The 17835-nt window shown below is 43.6% G+C and overlaps 2 protein-coding genes across 2 annotated transcripts in view; one reads left to right on the top strand and one right to left on the bottom strand.

The window, feature by feature from the left end:
- Positions 1-17150, bottom strand: part of LOC147013885 (pinin-like) — a 32525-nt gene extending 15375 nt beyond the window's left edge. Inside the window, exon 1 of the mRNA XM_085851206.1 lies at positions 16956-17150. Within this exon, the coding sequence (XP_085707332.1) occupies positions 16956-17068 (113 nt within the window). The 5' untranslated portion in view covers positions 17069-17150. The remainder of the gene's footprint in view (positions 1-16955) is intronic.
- Positions 11201-12840, top strand: LOC147013886 (uncharacterized). The gene has a single exon (XM_085851205.1). It carries the CDS (start codon positions 11234-11236, stop codon positions 12410-12412), a length of 1179 nt encoding a protein of 392 aa, XP_085707331.1. The 5' UTR covers positions 11201-11233; the 3' UTR covers positions 12413-12840.
- Positions 17151-17835: the final 685 nt, after the last annotated feature.

Genomic DNA, 17835 nt, shown 5'->3' with positions numbered 1-17835 from the left:
TTAAGCAGGGTGCTCAAGATTCGCCAGCAACCCACTTCTGGTAAAACTACCAAAATCACGAATCACTGCTCACCTTCACTCTTTCATTCCTCTTTTTTGCCACCTTTGGAATAAACTCCCACACTCTCTTCAATTCTTCCCGCCAGGTCTTCAAAGCAGCTGTTCACCACCACCACCACCACCACCACCACCACCACCACCACCTCTTATCTTCTCCCATCTAAAACCACGATCTTTTCTACCCCCGTTAATCCACCCCAAACCCACCTCCTTCAAATTTCTTTCCTTCCTGAAAGTTCCCCGTCGTGTAAGGTCCTGAAAGTCCCTGTGGTGTCCATCTTGTATAACCCGTGTTCCTCGCCCCATACCTCTCCCTTCCACAGATCTCCAAAAGTCTCTGATCCCCACAGTTTTGTCCTCCCTCTCCCACCCCTCTTGTTGTGCGTTAGCTCTCATACAAGCCTAGACAATATATTAAAAAAAACAAACAAAAAAAACAACATTAGATCATAATTATAATCGAGAAATTTATGAATTCTCCCACCCAGCTTAGGAGGATTAAAACTAGGGTCGTTCAAGGAGAAACTCAAAATCGCAATTGTATTGAGACGATAATCAAACTGAACCTGTGAGTGCGTTTACATCCCTATCGGGAGCAGCTTCGTACAGGTCGAAAGTCAAAATCGTAATTGCATTGAAGTTTTTGTGAAACCTCCAACCAACCTTAGGACATCCGCTGGGACCCCAAAACATACCACAAAAGGTTTTGTGGGGCTCACCCCAAAACTGGGAGAGTAGTTCAGGGACAAACAGACACTCATGCTTTATCCATATTATGAGGCAGAAGTGTCGCTTTGTTTGTCCATCCGACCGACCTGCTCCCTCAGTTTTGGGGCTTGCCCTATCAAACCTTCTGTAGAATGTTTGAGTCCCAGCGGGTGTCCTAAAGTGGGTGGGAGGGTTTCACATATACCTCAATACAATGATTTTGACTTTCGATTCATACGAAGATGCTCCTGACCCGGATGCAACGTCAGAATGGCGTTTCTCTTTGTTTCCCTCATGAGTGTTTGTTACATTGTATTTTGTTAAATTAATGATATCATATTAATTTGTGATTGGAATGATGCTATTTGAATGAACATAAAGAAAGATCGAGTTTAAAGCAGAACGAGGAAATTGATGCGAGGGATTCCACCCATGGCATTCGCGGATTCAGCATTTGTAGTTTCACCATTTTTTGCTCAAGTCTTTCACGAACGGCGGTCCAGCCCCTCCCGTGCATCACACTGGGACCTCGCTATTAATATATCTCATATTGTTGTGGGTCATGGATCGTTGGTGAGGAACGATGGCGAGACGGAGCGATAGGGCCGTCTCCCACCGAACACCCGGAATTAAAAGGTCGTCACCGCGGATAACTCCGGAGTCAACGGGTCACTTAAAGCCCAGGTTCTCAACCTGGGGGTCGCGAGAAGGTTGTAAAAACAAATATATAATAAAAGAATTCATAAATATTTTTTGAAAATGATTTTTCAATTAAATCTCCCATACCAATGTTATAATGTTGTCATTATGAAACAGATTTGAGCAGCAAGGAATTATACAAACAGATGCTCCAATTGTAAATTTTAAAAATAATACATTAGACTTCGAGAAATCCATCAATCAGAATAAAACAAAAAGGAAGAACAACACTGTATCGTAGTCGAAAAGACAAACAATACAGAGAAGGAAATTACAAACACATTTCTAATTCATTCTCATTAACCTTACACATTTTTCCAACACACCAATTTTCAACAAATCCATTAATATAGTAATTGAATTCCAGTTTTAGCCTTGTTGAAACCAGGGATTGAAAATACAGGATCACATTACATTGCTCTGGTGGTTTTCCTGTAATTTGTCTAATTTTCTAGACAAGTAAATTGCTAGTTTAGCCTCTGACAATACATAATTCAAAAACAAAATTAACTTTTCATCTGCCGAAGCGACTCTAAGCCCAAATATAAAAACCCGGCGGGAAAACCGAACATTTACTCGATCGAATATGTTCTTCAGTAGAAGAAAAAGAGCAGACAATCGTATGCAATCAACATACCCATGAAACACATCTTCAGTGGTGTTACAGAAGGGACAGAGAACCGACACAGTAACATCTACACCGTTTATAAAAAGGTTTATCGGTAATGCCTCATGAGCAAGTCCACATTGTAGATCACCTGACCTTTTTGTTGTAGGTGTGTAATACATTGATTTCCATTCAGGTTCAGAGGGGGCGATATCCGGTAACAAGGCTTTCCATCTACTTACTCCCGCTGTCGGAGTGTTTACATTGATAACTGAAAGGCAAGACTGATAAATAAAATTGCTCTTGAGGTTGCCAATTAGAAAAGAACGACACCCGGCTTGAGACAGAGCAGAACTGGTGAAACTAACCAGTAAATTAGGAATTGAAGGATTATGAGATACCCATTTCACCTTTGTACTCCACTTCAAACCAAGTCTAAAGGATGTGCGTATAACTTCAAAAAGTACTTGACTTACAACTCTTATTGACCTGGTACCGATAATCTCAGCGATTTCCTTGGCGGATTTCCAGGCATGATTGGAAGAGTCACGAAGATGCCAAACATTTTTGATACCACTTGTAATAAAGTTTTGGGGGGAAAAAAACGACTTTTGGGAACATTCGGAAAAAGTGGGTTCAGAAACGAGGGTTCTCCCGCAAACATTTGAACATCATATGACTCCTTTTGGTGGGTCACCACTACGGCTTGCCAAGCATTTAGTAGACTTTGATAAAACAGAGGGAGGTGAGACGCATCAACTTTTTGAGGCTCCATCAAAAACAGCTCAAGGCCGTAACCGAGCATTCCAGCCTGTCTCAGAATTTTTTGTGCTGTGGGGCACCAGGGCAGTTTTTTTACATTGAGCAGTCGCTGGATTGATTTCAGCCGAAAGGCCATCGGTCGACATTTTACGTCAATGAGCCCTTGGCCACCTCCGGACAGGGGTCGACAAAGTACATCCCACCTCAACCAGTGATGACCTCCCCAAAATAAATTAACCAGTATCTGCTGAATATCCTTTAGTCAGTAAGCTGTCCGGTGGCTGTAGGCAGATGAATCTATGCCACAAGACAGAGGCGACTGAGGTGTTAACAATCAGTATGCGGCCTCTGAAGGACATTTGTGGAAGGAAACGTTTCCATTTTTGCAAACTTTTGGTCACGTCATCTATCATTCCTTCCCAATTCATGAGAGAATACTGGTAAGGACCAAGGTAAACCCCAAGATACTTGACCCCTTCTCTTTCCCAAGTTAGACCTTTGGGAAGTGAGTGAGGTGGTGCCAAAGGAGGCCTAACGGATGTACGAGTGACAGAAGACACCCACAAGGCTTTGCTATTTTGCCAGTTGACCTTCAAAGATGAAGCCCGATGAAAGATAAGTAGGGATTCGAGGAGAGTGGTTAGGTCTTGATCGTTCCTAATTATTACGCAGATATCATCAGCGTATGCAGATACTATGATATGGTGCTCCTCTGGGGAAGATCAATAAAAAAGGTGCAAAAACAGATCCCTGTAACTATAGACCAATCAGCCTTCTCCCAATCATCAGCAAGGTTATGGAATCCATCATCGCTTCAGACATGAAATCCTTCCTCTTCTCCAATGGCTTGATTTCCAATCATCAATTTGGTTTCAGACCAGGTCACTCTACCCTAGATATGCTGCTACTGCTCTCCCATCAATGGATGGAGGTCCTCAATGCCAGACAGGAAATCCGAGCCGTATCCCTGGACATATCACGTGCTTTTGACACAGTCTGGCACCCTGCCCTACTCACCAAACTCTCTGCCCATGGTATTCAAGGCCATCTCCACTCATGGCTCGCAGACTTCCTCTCCTGTCGCAGTCAACGTGTGGCCCTAAATGGAGTTCTTTCATCCCCTCTTCCTGTGCAGGCTGGAGTTCCTCAAGGTAGCGTTCTGGGCCCTGTTCTTTTTCTGGTTTTCATCAATGATCTCTCGGACTCTCTGGAAAATCCTCTATTTCTCTTTGCCGATGACTCAACCCTCTGCCGTACCATCTGTCATCCCTCAGACCGGCAAGCAGCAGCTTCTTCGCTCACTGCAGATCTGGATAAAATCACAAACTGGTCCAACACGTGGAACATGTCTTTCAATCCAGACAAATCTCACACTCTCACTATGTCTCTTCGAAAGGACCGTTTACAAAACCCCCATCCACTTTCTCAACAATCCTCTGGAAGAAGTCTTTTCTTTCAAGCTTCTGGGTCTCACTATCTGCCATGACCTTTCCTGGGAAAGTCACATTTCCAACCTTGCCTCAAAAGCCAGTCGCCGAATGGGAATCCTCCGTCGTGCAAAGTCCTTCCTCGGCCCTCTTGAGCTCCTGACCACTTACAAAGCTTTTGTCCGTAGCCTGATGGAGTACTGCTCTCCCCTCTGGGCTGGTGCTCCTGCCTCCCACCTTTCTCGACTTCACGCTGTCGAAACCAGGGCTTTTAAGATCATTGGCATCTCCCGCAATGAAGCTGAGTCTTTGGGCCTCTCACTCAATCACCGCAGGTTGGTCGGTGGTCTTTCTGTCTTCTACCGACTCCTCTCCAGCCTTGCCCCCCCTGCTCTCTCTGCGATTTGTCCCAACCACATTTCCACAGGGCGCTCAAGGTCCGCCAACAACCCCCTTCTGGTAAAACTACCAAAATCACGAATCACTGCTCATCTTCACTCTTTCATTCCTCTTTTTTCCCGCCTTTGGAATAAACTTCCTCACTCTATTCTTTCCCATTCTTCCCTTCAGGCTTTCAAAACAGCTGTTCACCACCACCTCTTATCTTCCCCCATCCAAATCCTCGATCTTTTCTACCCCGATAATCCACCCAAGCCCACTTCCTTCAATTCTCCTGCTTTCCTTCCTGAAAGTCCCTTTAATGTCCATCTTCCCCTCGCCATGTTCCCCGTCCCATCCCCATCCCTCTCCCTTCCACAGTTCACCTGTGTCTGTTCCCCAATGTTTTGTCCCTTCCACTCCCGCCCCTCTTGTCTCATGCTTCCTTGCTGTGAGTTGTGTGTTAGCTCTCATACGAGCCTCGACCAAGGTATACAAAAAAAAAAAAAAAAAAAAAAAAAAAAAAAAAAAGGTACAAAGCCAGAGAGTGAGAGTCTAAGATTAATGAGAAGTGGCTCGAGTAAAAGGCTAAACAGTAACCCTGACAATGGACAGCCTTGCCGAACGCCCCTCTGAACCTGAAAAGGAGAAGAGAGAAAATTGTTCACTTTGCATAAGTTTGATATATTGTTGTATAATAATTTAACCAAACATATAAACTTTTCACCAAAACCAAATTTTTGCAAAACATGAAACATGTAGGTGTGATCAACACTGTCAAAGGCCTTTTCAATGTCTAAAAAAAGTAGTCCAATCCCATCTTCCTTAAGGCCACAATCAATCAAATCTCTGATTAAGAAGATGTTGTCAGAGATTGATCTTCCTGGAATACAGCAACTCTGATCAGCATGAACAACAGTTCCAATTACACTCTTCAGCCGATTGGCAAGAAGTTTGGACAAAATTTTATAGTCCGAGCACAACAATGAAATGGGACGCCAGTTCTCGACCTGCCGGAGATCTCCGCCTTTAAGGAGGGAAACCACCGCTCTTCTACAGCTGAGAGGCAATATGCCAGATCGTACGCTTTCTTGCAGGACCAGCAGAACTTCTGGACCTAGAATGTCCCAAAACGCTGTAAAAAAAATAAACTGGAAGGCCGTCAATCCAAGGAGTTTTTCCATGTTCAAGGCTACTCAGAGCTGTACCGAGTTCCTCCAGGGTGGGCGGCACTTCAAGACGTTGACGCTGGTCACGACTCAAAACAGGTACATGATTTGTCATATTCACATCAATATCTTTGTTCACAGATCTATCCGCAAATAATTCAGAAAAGAAACCGTTTGAGCGTTCTTACATCACCTTCATTTTGTGTAATGTTCCCTGTGGTATCTATCAGGGAAACAATCCGCCTTTGGGACTTCTTAAAACCTTCCAACCGAACAAAACTTTTTGTTGGAGTGTCAGAAAACTTCATATTTTGAATTCCAAGTCTGACTGACATCCCCATTACTCTCTCGTGATTCAGTTCTCTTAGATATGCTTTTTTTCCAGTAATAACCGAATTTTCCTACCGTTTTGAGATTCGGCCAATTCTCTCTCTAAATGCAAAATTTCAGTTTCTAAAAGTGAAACCTGAATTTTATTCATACTTATGGAGAACAACTTAAAACATTGGCAAAAAACACGGATTTGGGTTTTAGCATTGTCCCACCATAACTGAACAGAAGAGTAGAAAGATTTTCTATGAACAAGTGTTTTCCAAAAACAACGAAATGCTTCAGTAAAAGAGCAATCTTCTAATAGGCTGGTATTGAAAGTCCAATATGCACTTTTATGAACCAACCGAGAAGAAGATAGGCCAAGCACTACCAGGCGGTGATAAGAGAAACTGGAAGGGAAATGTTCACAAGATACCAGTACATTTCTATACCATCGATCAAGTCGAGCGAGCGTGATCAACCCGTTAGCATACCGGCACCACGTGTATTGAGAGACTGTCGAGTGCTGTATGCGCCATGCGTCAAGCAGATCAAGTGATGTGAAACAACGAGATATCTTTATGCGCTTCGGGATGTGGTTCTCGTGTGTTTCTATCTAGATTTGGTTCAAACGTACAGTTAAGATCTCCTCCAATACAAACACAATGATCAAGAGGTATCACGTGAAGATAATTAGCCAAAACGTATGAAAAAATCTTTACGAGCTCCACTGCCACTAGGAGCATATACATTGAGTAAGGTGAGGTGAAATCCTCGATAAACCAACTCCAAGGATGCCAAGTGCCCTTTAACTTTCATGGAAAGTACAAGAGTCGGGAACAAACCCTGGACGAAGCAAAAACGCCACTCCGCAGAAACAGAGGACAGATTGCTAAAGAAACACTGTCCTTTATTAAGACGAAGCCAATCAGACTGTGCAGTCTACGTTATATGCTTTTCTTGCAATAAGCAGATATCAATATGTTTCTGAAACACTAAGTTCTTAACTTGGACCCTACGTAAATGGTTGGCACCACCTCCATTAATGTTTAAGGTGTCACACAACACTTCTTTTCTTTTCATCCTATATCGAGGAAATCGGGCTGCTGTTGCGAAGATTCCATTCTCACTTTGGTAATAAGTTTCCTTAGCCTACGAGTTTGAGGTTTTGTCATTCCAAAATCTTCGTGATTTTTAATTATAAATCTTGCCGTTTGCAGGAAGGCAGGCAAGTCAGGAAAATGTTTCTGAATGATGACTTTCCGCTGCCTAAACGTCTCATTAAGAAAGCTCACAATGCGCTGTGGAGATATTTCAGAATGATCAGATGATGACTGGGACAGATGCGCCACCTCTATGCTATCCTCTGAATCAGACAATCCAGATAAGAACCCATCAGGTTCACAAAATTCACTCTGATCTTTTATCATCTCATTTAAGAGCGATTCTAAGGGATCTACCGGGTGATGTGGAGTACCTATTTGCGAACACTGATTTGCACTCTCCTCGACCTGAGTGAGATACAACTGCTAAAGCGTCCTCTTGTACCTCTTTATCGGGTACCTCTACCAGAGTCACAAAGACTGTATTCTGAATACATGTGGTGTGACTACGAGGAGTCAAACTACTATTTAGTTCAGGCTCTGGAAAAGCTGTTGTTGGTGATGATTCATCCCTACGTTCTGCAGACGTTTCACCACCAATAACCAACTCAGTTTCATCACCGTTTGAAGGAACATTGCTACATTGCATTTTTTGGATTATACTCTCGTCTTGAGGTTCCTCAGTTACATTACTCGTATCCCGTACGACTACCTTGGAGGAACTAGTGGATTCATGCGAAGTAGATTCTTTACGTTTCTTTTTCACTGTTACAAAACCATATTTTTCATTCTCGCCATGCAAGGAAACGGTATTATCGGAAACATTTGCGATACTGGCTGTCACCTCCTCACGAGGTATCATCTCTTCCACACCCAGAGGTATTACCTCTTCTGTCCCACGAGTTTGGTGGTCATTACTGGTTTTACAATCGACATCATGTCCCGATTCTCCACACCTTGCACAATGAGCTTTTGGACAAAATCTCTTTAAATGCCCAAAATTCCCACAATGAAAACACGTTAATGTCGCCGATGAAGCATACATTTGGAAATCGCGATCCTCGATTCTAACCTTAAAGGAAACCTTCAATCCCGTATAGTCTCCACGGTCCGGAAGCAACATGTACAGCTGGCGCCGCAAACTCATCACGTGCTTCGCCTTTTCATGGCGACACCCAAGGGGGATCATTGAGATTATAGAAACGATCGTTCCATAACGAGACAAGATGGACAGAATTTTTTCACTCGGCACGAATGGAGGGCAATTTGAAACAACAATTTTCGTTGAGGGGACATCCATAGGAGACGCCATCACGAAATGACCACTCTGTGTAGATAAACCGGCACTCACGACGTCGTGAACAAAACGTTCATCCGAGACGAAAACTATGACTTTCTGGTTCAGACGAGACGCGGCACGTACATGTCCAGCACCGATAACATCGCCGACCGCCAACAGGGGGGACACAAACCAAGCCGTTTTTTCTGGTCATCGCTTCGTACGCAGCATCTCACTGCGACCGAGCGGCCGCCATGTTTTACACACACGACGCTCCACGTCTTCCTCACTCAGGAAGAGGAAGTTACAAAAACACTCCAACTTTTCCGAACATTGGGAAAGGGAGCGCTAACTGAACAAAATAAGGAAAGATAAGTGAAATAAAAAGCAAAATAAGGGTTTAAAGCGAAAAAGTTTTTAGATTTTGAGAACGACCAACAGGGCACCGCCCAGGAACCGACGATACCCTGACAAAGCGCCGCAACGAGTGCTCTCTCTCCTCTACACAGAGGGGAACAACCCACAAACATAACACGAACAGAGGAATGAGATGGGGAGTGTGGAAACAAAAAAACAAAAACAAAAAAAAAAAAACAGCATAACGGAGGACAGGTACTCATGACACGAAGCAAGCAGCCGCCATGACAGTACACACAACGAACCAATGGCAAGCAGGGGGTGAGAGAGACAGAGACAGAGCAGCACAGTGGCGGGTGCTGAAAGTCAATGTTAGCGCTAGCCAACTACTGCAAGGTGGCTGAATATGGATCGGTGGCTTGTCAAAAAACGTCTGCCAGCTCAAGATGACACATGTGAAGGTGGACCAACTGTTACAAGTTCAACTGAAAAACGTAATGCACCGGCGGCAGATTTGGCCTCCAACAAGCGGCGGAAATATCAGACTGACTTTCTGCAGTCCGGATTCACATGCCGAGCCAAAAATGAAGTGGAATATCCACAGTGTGTTCTGTGTTCAGAAGTGCTTGCTCATGAAAGCTTGAAACCAGTAAAATTGAAGAGACATTTACAAACCAAACACCCATCCTACATTGACAAACCATTAAATTTTTTTCATCGTAAGGAGGGAGAAGTACAGAGCCAAAAGACCACTTTACACTGAGCACTTTACAATCCCTGTCAAAGCCCTGTTGGCTTCAAATGAAGTGGCATACCTGGTTGCTCAATCCAAAAAGCCCCATACTATTGCAGAGAGCCTGATCCGCCCAGCAGCAATTGCAATGACCACAGCTATGCATGGTGAAAAAATAGCTTGCACACTTGAGACGATTCCACTGTCTAATGACACAATGGCGAGGCGCATTGGTGAAATGGCCAACGACATTAATAGTCCGGCAGATATGTGAAATATTCTGGTAGTTTTGTGCCTTTGATGATACAAGCATGAAATTTGGTACACAGTTATAGCATACCCTTAGGAAACATTTTGGATATAGGGACATTCCAGATTACCCCTAGGGTCAAAATGGTGGCCATTTTACAAAATGGCTGCCACAAATAACAAATTCTGCCTACAAGGTCAGCAGTCATATGTGCTTGGTGCAAAACACAATGTAGTGAGTATAATACGATTATTATCAACTAGTATGCACATGCTTCATTATCCACTTCATATTTGACTAAAAAAAAAAAATGCATCTACGGTGGTCTATGAGGGACACAGATAACAGTTTACCATCGCAATAATGCATGGCTGGAACAAGAGCTCTGCAATATGATCATGCATGTGAATGTTACCTGAATATTGTTTCTGGAAATATAAATAGATCAAAAATCAAATTTGGTGAAAGGAACTTAGACTCCATGAATATTTCCATTATTAATTACATACTGGTAGCTGGCAATGTCACGATTAAATGCATAAATTTGCGAAATCGATATTGATGTACTCACTGTATTAATTTTCATGATTGCATAATAGAAATGTTCAAACTACAATGGTGTGTTCATATTGATTTGGGTTTAACATGGTCCTGTCCAGCGCAAAGAAATAATGTATGGTGGCCTATTGGGGACATCGAGTGACAATCACCCAAGATCGCCATTGTGTATATATGCATCTCCTCTGGGCTGGGGTTCGTAGTTGAAAACATTTTAACTCTGCTATCAGAGACCAAGAAGGCTGTTCACAAACACCACAAGCAGACCAAGCACACACAGGTAGCCTTTGCTAGAGATGTGCGTTCACTCACTCAAGTCATGGGGGAGATGGGCAACCCATTTTGTGATGACAGCAAGGATCTCCTGGTGCTAGACAGCAGAGACCTGGCAGACCCAGCAGTTATCAATACTGTACGCCAGATCGAGAAGCTGGGACAAGAACCGCATGACTCCTATGTCCATGAGAGACTTATCAACCAGACAAAGCCCATCACCGACCCAATCAAGAGAAACAACCTCCCTCTCTTCAGCCGACCTCCAGTCAGAGAGAAGTCAAGAGCACAGCTGCAGGTTTCATCTCTGAAGAACGACTGCTCCCTGTTCTCCAAGTTGTTCATTGCGTCCTAGATACGTGATGGAGATCTTGATGAGGTCTTCGCACATGAGAACCAAGCATGTCCCCTGCACTGTCACACATGGGCAAGATGAGACTTGGAACAAAGTCAGATCTGGTTGGCTGCTTAGAAGATCTGGTCCCTCAACAGGAGAATGCTGCTGCTGCTGGTCCAGCAGTTGAAGTCATCATCCTTGATGGTGCAGCGATCATCAGTATGCTGCCACCTGGCACAGCAAAGACCTTCAACGAGTATGCATCAGAAGTATTCTTGCCATACATCACGTCTCAGCTGCAGCATACGAGCAGGATGGATATTGTCTGGGATGAATACCTCACAGACAGTTTGAAGGCAGACACTAGGAAGAAGCGAGGCAAAGGCATCAGGAGACGAGTCGAGCCATCTAGTTCCATTCCTGGAAACTGGCAGACCTTTTTTCGCACAGATGAGAACAAGATGGAGTTGTTTGACTTCCTAGCCACCAGAGTAGCAACAACAGACACAGACAAACAAGTCATCAGCACCTACCACAAAGATGTGGTTTGTACGCAGGCCCGAGATGTTGCTGGTCTTGCCCCTTGTAGCCATGAAGAGGCTGACACAAGAATGCTACTCCATGCTGAAGACGCTGTGAGGCAGGGATACAGCAAAGTGTCGATCCGTACAGTAGACACTGATGTCGTGGTCCTTGCGGTGACAGCAGCTGGACGTCTGGACATTGATGAGCTCTGGGTTGCTTTTGGCACAGGAAAGAACTTCAGGTTCTTGGCAGCTCACGAGATGTCTGTAGCACTGGGACCTAACAAGTGTCGAGGTTTGCCATTCTTCCATGCTCTCACTGGATGCGACACCGTTTCAAGCTTCGGAGGCAGGGGGAAGAAAAAAGCATGGGAAACCTGGAAAGCCTGTGATGAGGTCACTGATGTCACTGTAGCATTCTGTGCCTTGGCTGCCACGCCAACTCCTTCAGCCGTAGATGACCACATGGATGCACTGGAGCGTTTTGTTGTTGCGCTCTATGATCGCACCAGTAGCCAGGAACATGTCAATGAGTGTTGCAAGCATCTGTTCACCCAGAATGGCAGATCAATAGATGCTCTCCCTCCAACTCGTGAAGCCCTGAAACAGCACATCAAGAGAGCTTCCTACCAAGCTGGCTACTGTTGGGGCCAGATGATGGTGTCCACACCAGAGCTCCCATCGCCTAGTGACTGGGGGTGGGTTCACACCGATAATGGCTGGGACATATACTGGACAACCCTCCCAGAGGCAACTGAGGCATGTCGGCAACTACTAAGGTGTGGCTGCAAAAAGGGATGCAGAGGACAGTGCAAGTGTGTCAAGGCTGCACTCCATTGCAAAGCTCTATGTCACTGTGGTGGGGAGTGTACATGAGAGATCACAGATGATAATTATGTAACATGTACACATGTATCCATGCATCATAGTAGACTCTGTTACCTGGATCTAGAGGTTCCACTGTATAATTTTGACTCTGTAAGTTGATGTTAGGATCAAACAGAAGCACTTCCTCCGAGTTCAAGAGTGTTAAATGAACAAGTCATTCCATGGTACTTGATAACACTTTTTTGAAGAGTTTGTTGTAGAAAACCATCCAAAAGTGCAAAAATGCACCAAAAATGACCAAATAAATGGTTTATTCACGCTTTGTCACCTTTATTTGCTAGAATCTATATTTAGTTAAATAAAACCACTGGTATGCTTCTTAAATATAGTTGTATCCACATGTATCCTCCTTGTACAACACAAAATCGGCTATTTTGTAAAATGGCCGCCATTTTGGCTCTGGGAAGAATCTGGAATGTCCCTATATCCAAAAATCTTTGTAAGATACTGCCCTAGCAGTGTGCAAAATTTCATGCTTATATCACTAAAGGCACATTTTTTTCACATATCTGCCGGACTATAAAGAGCAGCTCATTGACCGAGTGAAAAGTGGAAGATTTTCCCTCCAAATTGACGAAACAACGGATGTTTCCAGTGATGCACAGTTACTTGTTTTTGCAAGATACAGCTACGAGGGGAAAATGTACGAGGATATGTTGTTTTGCTCGACACTTGAAGGAACTTGCACTGGTCGTGACATTTTTAACAAACTGGACAGTAAAATGCGCGAGGAGGGGCTAAGTTGGGAAAATTGCATCTCTGTGTGTACAGATAGAGCTGGCGCCATGCAGGGGACAAGAAGGGGACTGAAAGCTAAAGTTATGGAAGTGGCGCCACATGTCAAATTCACTCATTGCATTATTCACAGAGAGGCCCTCGCCAGCAAGAACCTCGAGCCACAACTCCACAATGTTCTCCAAACAGCAATTAAAGTGGTGAACTTCATCAAATCCCGTCCGGTGAATACCAGACTGTTTGCCACACTCTGCCAGGAAATGGGATCGGAACACGAATCTCTACTATTTCACACAGAGGTCAGATGGCTATCACGGGGGAAAGTTTTAACAGGACTGTTTGAACTGCGTGAGGAGGTTCGCATTTTCCTCTCAGATTGCAGCTCCCCCCTCGCTGACCACCTGACCGACCCCACATGGGTTACTGGCCTTGCATATCTGGCAGGCATATTTGATAAACTGAACAGTCGAAAGTTGTGTCTCCAAGGCCCAAACACCAATGTCCTCACGCTTTCTGACAAGGTTAGTGTTTACTAAGAAGCTTGAGCGGTGGGCAGCGCGAGTCGAAGAAGGCAGTGTGGAAATGTTCCCTGAGCTCGAGGACTTCATGGACAAATTTGACAGAAGCATTCAAACAATAAAAGGACTTATTGCTACTCACTTCAGAAGCCTGCTTGGCCACTTCAATAGGTACTTCCCAAAAGAGAACACCCCAGAGAGAAACGACTGGATACGCCAGCCTTTCATCACCTCATCTGCCCGACACATGTCATCGGAGCTTGAGGATGCGCTCTTGGACCTCTCCTCTGACTGCACATTAAAGACCGCTTTGCCTCATCTACACTGGAGGAATTCTGGCTGTCAGTGGCCGCAGAATACCCAGGACTATCAAAGGCTGCAATTGATATACTTATTAACCTCTGCCATCGAAGATCGGAGGTTACTGTTTTCACCCCTTTCTGTTTGTTTGTTTGTGAACAGTATTACGGAAAAACTCCTCGACGGATTTTGACGAAACTTGGTGGGGAGGGGGGGGGGGTTAGGTATGGTTCAAGGATCATGCCATTAGATTTTGGACTTGGTCCCCCCCCCCCAAAAAAAAAATTGAGAAATTATTTTTTTGGGCATTTCTACATGTTTTAAGTGATTTCCAACCCCGCCACCAAATAAATTTTTGCAAATTTTTTTTCAACAAAATTTCGATTTCTTTTTTTTGCATTTCTACATGTTTTAAGTGATTTCCAACCCTCCCCCCCCAAAAAAAAAATTGTTAGAGAAAATTTTTTTTGGCATTTCTACACGTTTTTAGTGATACCCAACCCCCCCCCCCACCAAAAAAAAATTGTTAGAGAAAAAAATTTTTTTTGCAACTTTTTTTTTCAACAAAATTTCAATTTCGTTTTTTTGCATTTCTACATGTTTCAAGTGATTTCCAACCCCCCCCCCAAAAAAAAAAATGGAGAAAAGAACTATAACTCTGTCAGCACTGTTGACATCATATTTAATGAATAAGATATAAGGTTCACTTGAGTGACCCAGCAGTATTGGCGGCGGAGGTTTTGCACTCTCCCGAGTGCTCCCCCTCTAGTTCCATTTGGATCTACATACCGTTGTGAGAAGACCTTTTCCTCACTGACATTTATCAAGAACAAATACAGATCATGGCTAGTTAGAGTTGAGGATGATCTTCGTGTTGCAGTCTCCAGCTGAAAACCAAGAATACAGCTGCTTTGTTCAAAGAAACAGGCCCAGCCATCCCACTAAAATGAGTAAGTGAATACTATCTGACAATACAAGCCTGTGCCTTCACAGATGTAACTGTTAAAAAAAGAATTATTGTGTTCAATTATCGCGAGTCAGTATTATCTGAATTATTGTGTTCAATCTGGAAAAAAATGAAAATGAAAACCCATTGAGAATCGTTGTTATAAAGGGGAAAATGCAAAATGAGATGAACGATAATAGGCTACAAGCCTACAACAGGTATAACTGTTATAAGAACTGTGAATGAACTGAGAATAATAAGCCTGTAGGGACACTGAAAGGTATTTGCACTGTGCTTAAAGCTGTTTTGCGGGCCCAGCTATATGACAATGAATGATAATAGCCTATTGCCATCAGCTTGTAAAGCAGTCCTGTTGCCTCCTTCACAATGAGTTGTGCTGTCAGATCTTGAATAAAATTTAAAACTGTATTTAAAGCCAAATTGATTTAGTTTTTTGTTTTGTTTTTTGTATATTTTTTGGTCAGTAATGCAAGGTTTGTGTACGTCTGGTAGCTGTCATGTGCGATAGTAACCTCTGTCTGCAGCAGAGGGTCGCTCAATCTTCCAGTCTGTGTCCCGTGCATAAATAGGCTAGATACCGCTCTTTGCAATTACAGAAGCCTTTTTTATGAATGTGGCTGGCTGTTTTTACTGTGTTATACATCAGAGTGTAAATAATTAATTTGTGATGCCAGTTTAGTTTAGTTCTGTTTAGTTTAAACAGCTGGCAGTACCTAGGCGTTGACCAATGCGCTCCAGGCACTGTGGATTTTTTTATGCTCTCAGTGACGTCACTGTAGTGTGTTTCAAGTGTGAGTCGGGGGGGGGGGGGTCGCGAACCCCAACTTAAATTTTTTTGGGGGGTCACGTCTCCAAAAGGTTGAGAACCACTGACTTAAAGGACCGTGGTCGCCAATATTTTGACGGCTTGAGGTAGGGTCCACTTGTCTATTCCAATTTACCTAAGTACACATACCGTCTAGCTACCGGGGAAGCCACACCCTCGGCCGACTCTGCCCGAACCGAGTCGCATGTACCGACTCGGGTCTGGCGTAACCGAGAGGGAGTTACCAGAGCCACGCTGGTCCCAATGACAACTTACGGCACAAACGGCCTTACTAATTCTCAAGCCTGCACCGTGCTGGGACAATGAAAGAAAGCACAGACAACGAGCTGGTACATTTAACAATTGGGGTTTATTTTACAATAATGAGGGAGACAGAGCAGACTTAATCACGAATATGCAATGTACAATTAGCAATTAACAATTCTACTTAACAGACTGGTGCGCGACACACACACCTTATTATGAACGAATGTGCTCAATCAGACTATTTTAATCACAATTCAACAAGATCGATAAAACAAAAAGGAAACAGTGACGATGGAAGTAATTTAAACTAACTAGTGCGTGCCCGTACGTGCAAAAAAAAAATTGTCAAAGCTTGATAAGGCACATACTCAGATCCCCAGCGTCAATTGTGACGTCATATCAAACGAAGAAGAATTGTGACGTCAATTGTGACGTCATAGCACCGTGTCCTGGCATTGGTTTGGTAAATAAATGGCCATAACTTGGGAACCACTTGTCCGATTAATATAAAACCTTGAAAAGACACATCCACAGGACCCCAGCAATATACCTGGCAAGTTTCAATTAGATCGGATTCGGACCAGTGGTTGTCGAGAAACAGCGGTCACAGACACACCGACAGAAACAGCGGTCTGTCTGTGACAGACACACAGAGATTGCTGGATATAAAATAGATAGATAGATATAAAAGTTTGAAAAAGTTGTCGTTTTCAAGAGGAAACGCAATCAATGTCGCGCTTTCAAGGGATTAAATTATTAAAATAAATAAAAATCTGAAAAGCGGAATACGAAGATTTAATACGACGATCAATTGCGAAGAAGACGATACACCAAATACAGTACGTACTGCACTGTACGCAGTTTGCGGCCTAGCTCAAGACAATCGAAATTAACAGGAAATGCGAACAACCGCCTCCATCACGTCGCACCAGTACATACCGTAGATCATTAGGGTCGCGACCAGTGAGCTTTTTAATCGTCTCATCAACACTGTGAAGACTTTCTTTCGCCTTCTCCAGCTCCTGCTGCAAAGCACTCACCACGACCGCCATATTCACCACCGCGATGCTTTCGACCAATCAATCGCAAAAGCATTGGTGAAAGGGCGTGCTCTCAGCCAATGAAACGCTCGAGCCGTTTAAACCAATCCAGTGGCACGATGTTATGGACACCCCCATGGTGTGGTCACGCCCATGGACGCTTTCAACCAATCAGCTATCGCGAAGGATCGTCAACCAATCGGTGTCGTTGATGTTGCATGCAAATAGTTTTTTTTTTTCCACTTGAATACAGTCCTGTATGTATTTTATAAACGTACTATAACCATACTGTGTGATGTTTTTCAGTTATACCACCATTTAATCAACCATATTAAACACGTTTTGTTTGTGTGATGTCTGTCTCCCTTCAAAAGACCGATTTAAGAAGCGTTTTGAAGGGCAGTCTTCTAACACGACTGTGTGTTCACTGCGGTCTATTTTGTCGGGATGAAAAAACACGCGAAAAACACTTTCCATTAAAGAGTAATTATGTCTCTTCTTTTGGAAATGTAGACGGTGACGTAGAACCGGGCCTCAATGGCGGTGTACAGAAGCATTAAAAAAAAAACGTAACAACAAACAAGTCTGAAGACGACGATGGTTCACGAGCGGTATTTGACGATGTTGATTGTTTCAGAAGTCAAGGATCAGACAATGTGATAATTTTTGACCAAGTTATAAAAATGATCAACATGATGTGGTACGAGTGACGGGTTATTAGCCGCAAAATGTCGAAAACCCGGTTTCGTTCAACAACATAAAATTTGACCTTTGCATAA

The sequence above is a fragment of the Eptatretus burgeri genome, chromosome 13 (genome assembly GCF_056783735.1).
Source record: "Eptatretus burgeri isolate ZD-2024b chromosome 13, Ebu_testis_v1, whole genome shotgun sequence".
NCBI classification, from domain to species: Eukaryota; Metazoa; Chordata; class Myxini; order Myxiniformes; family Myxinidae; genus Eptatretus; species Eptatretus burgeri.
This window is presented reverse-complemented; position numbering and strand designations above follow the sequence as displayed.

Excerpts from the sequence above, each read along its gene's own strand:
- LOC147013886 (XM_085851205.1), top strand. The coding sequence starts at position 11,234 with ATGCTGCCACCTGGCACAGCAAAGACCTTCAACGAGTATGCATCAGAA.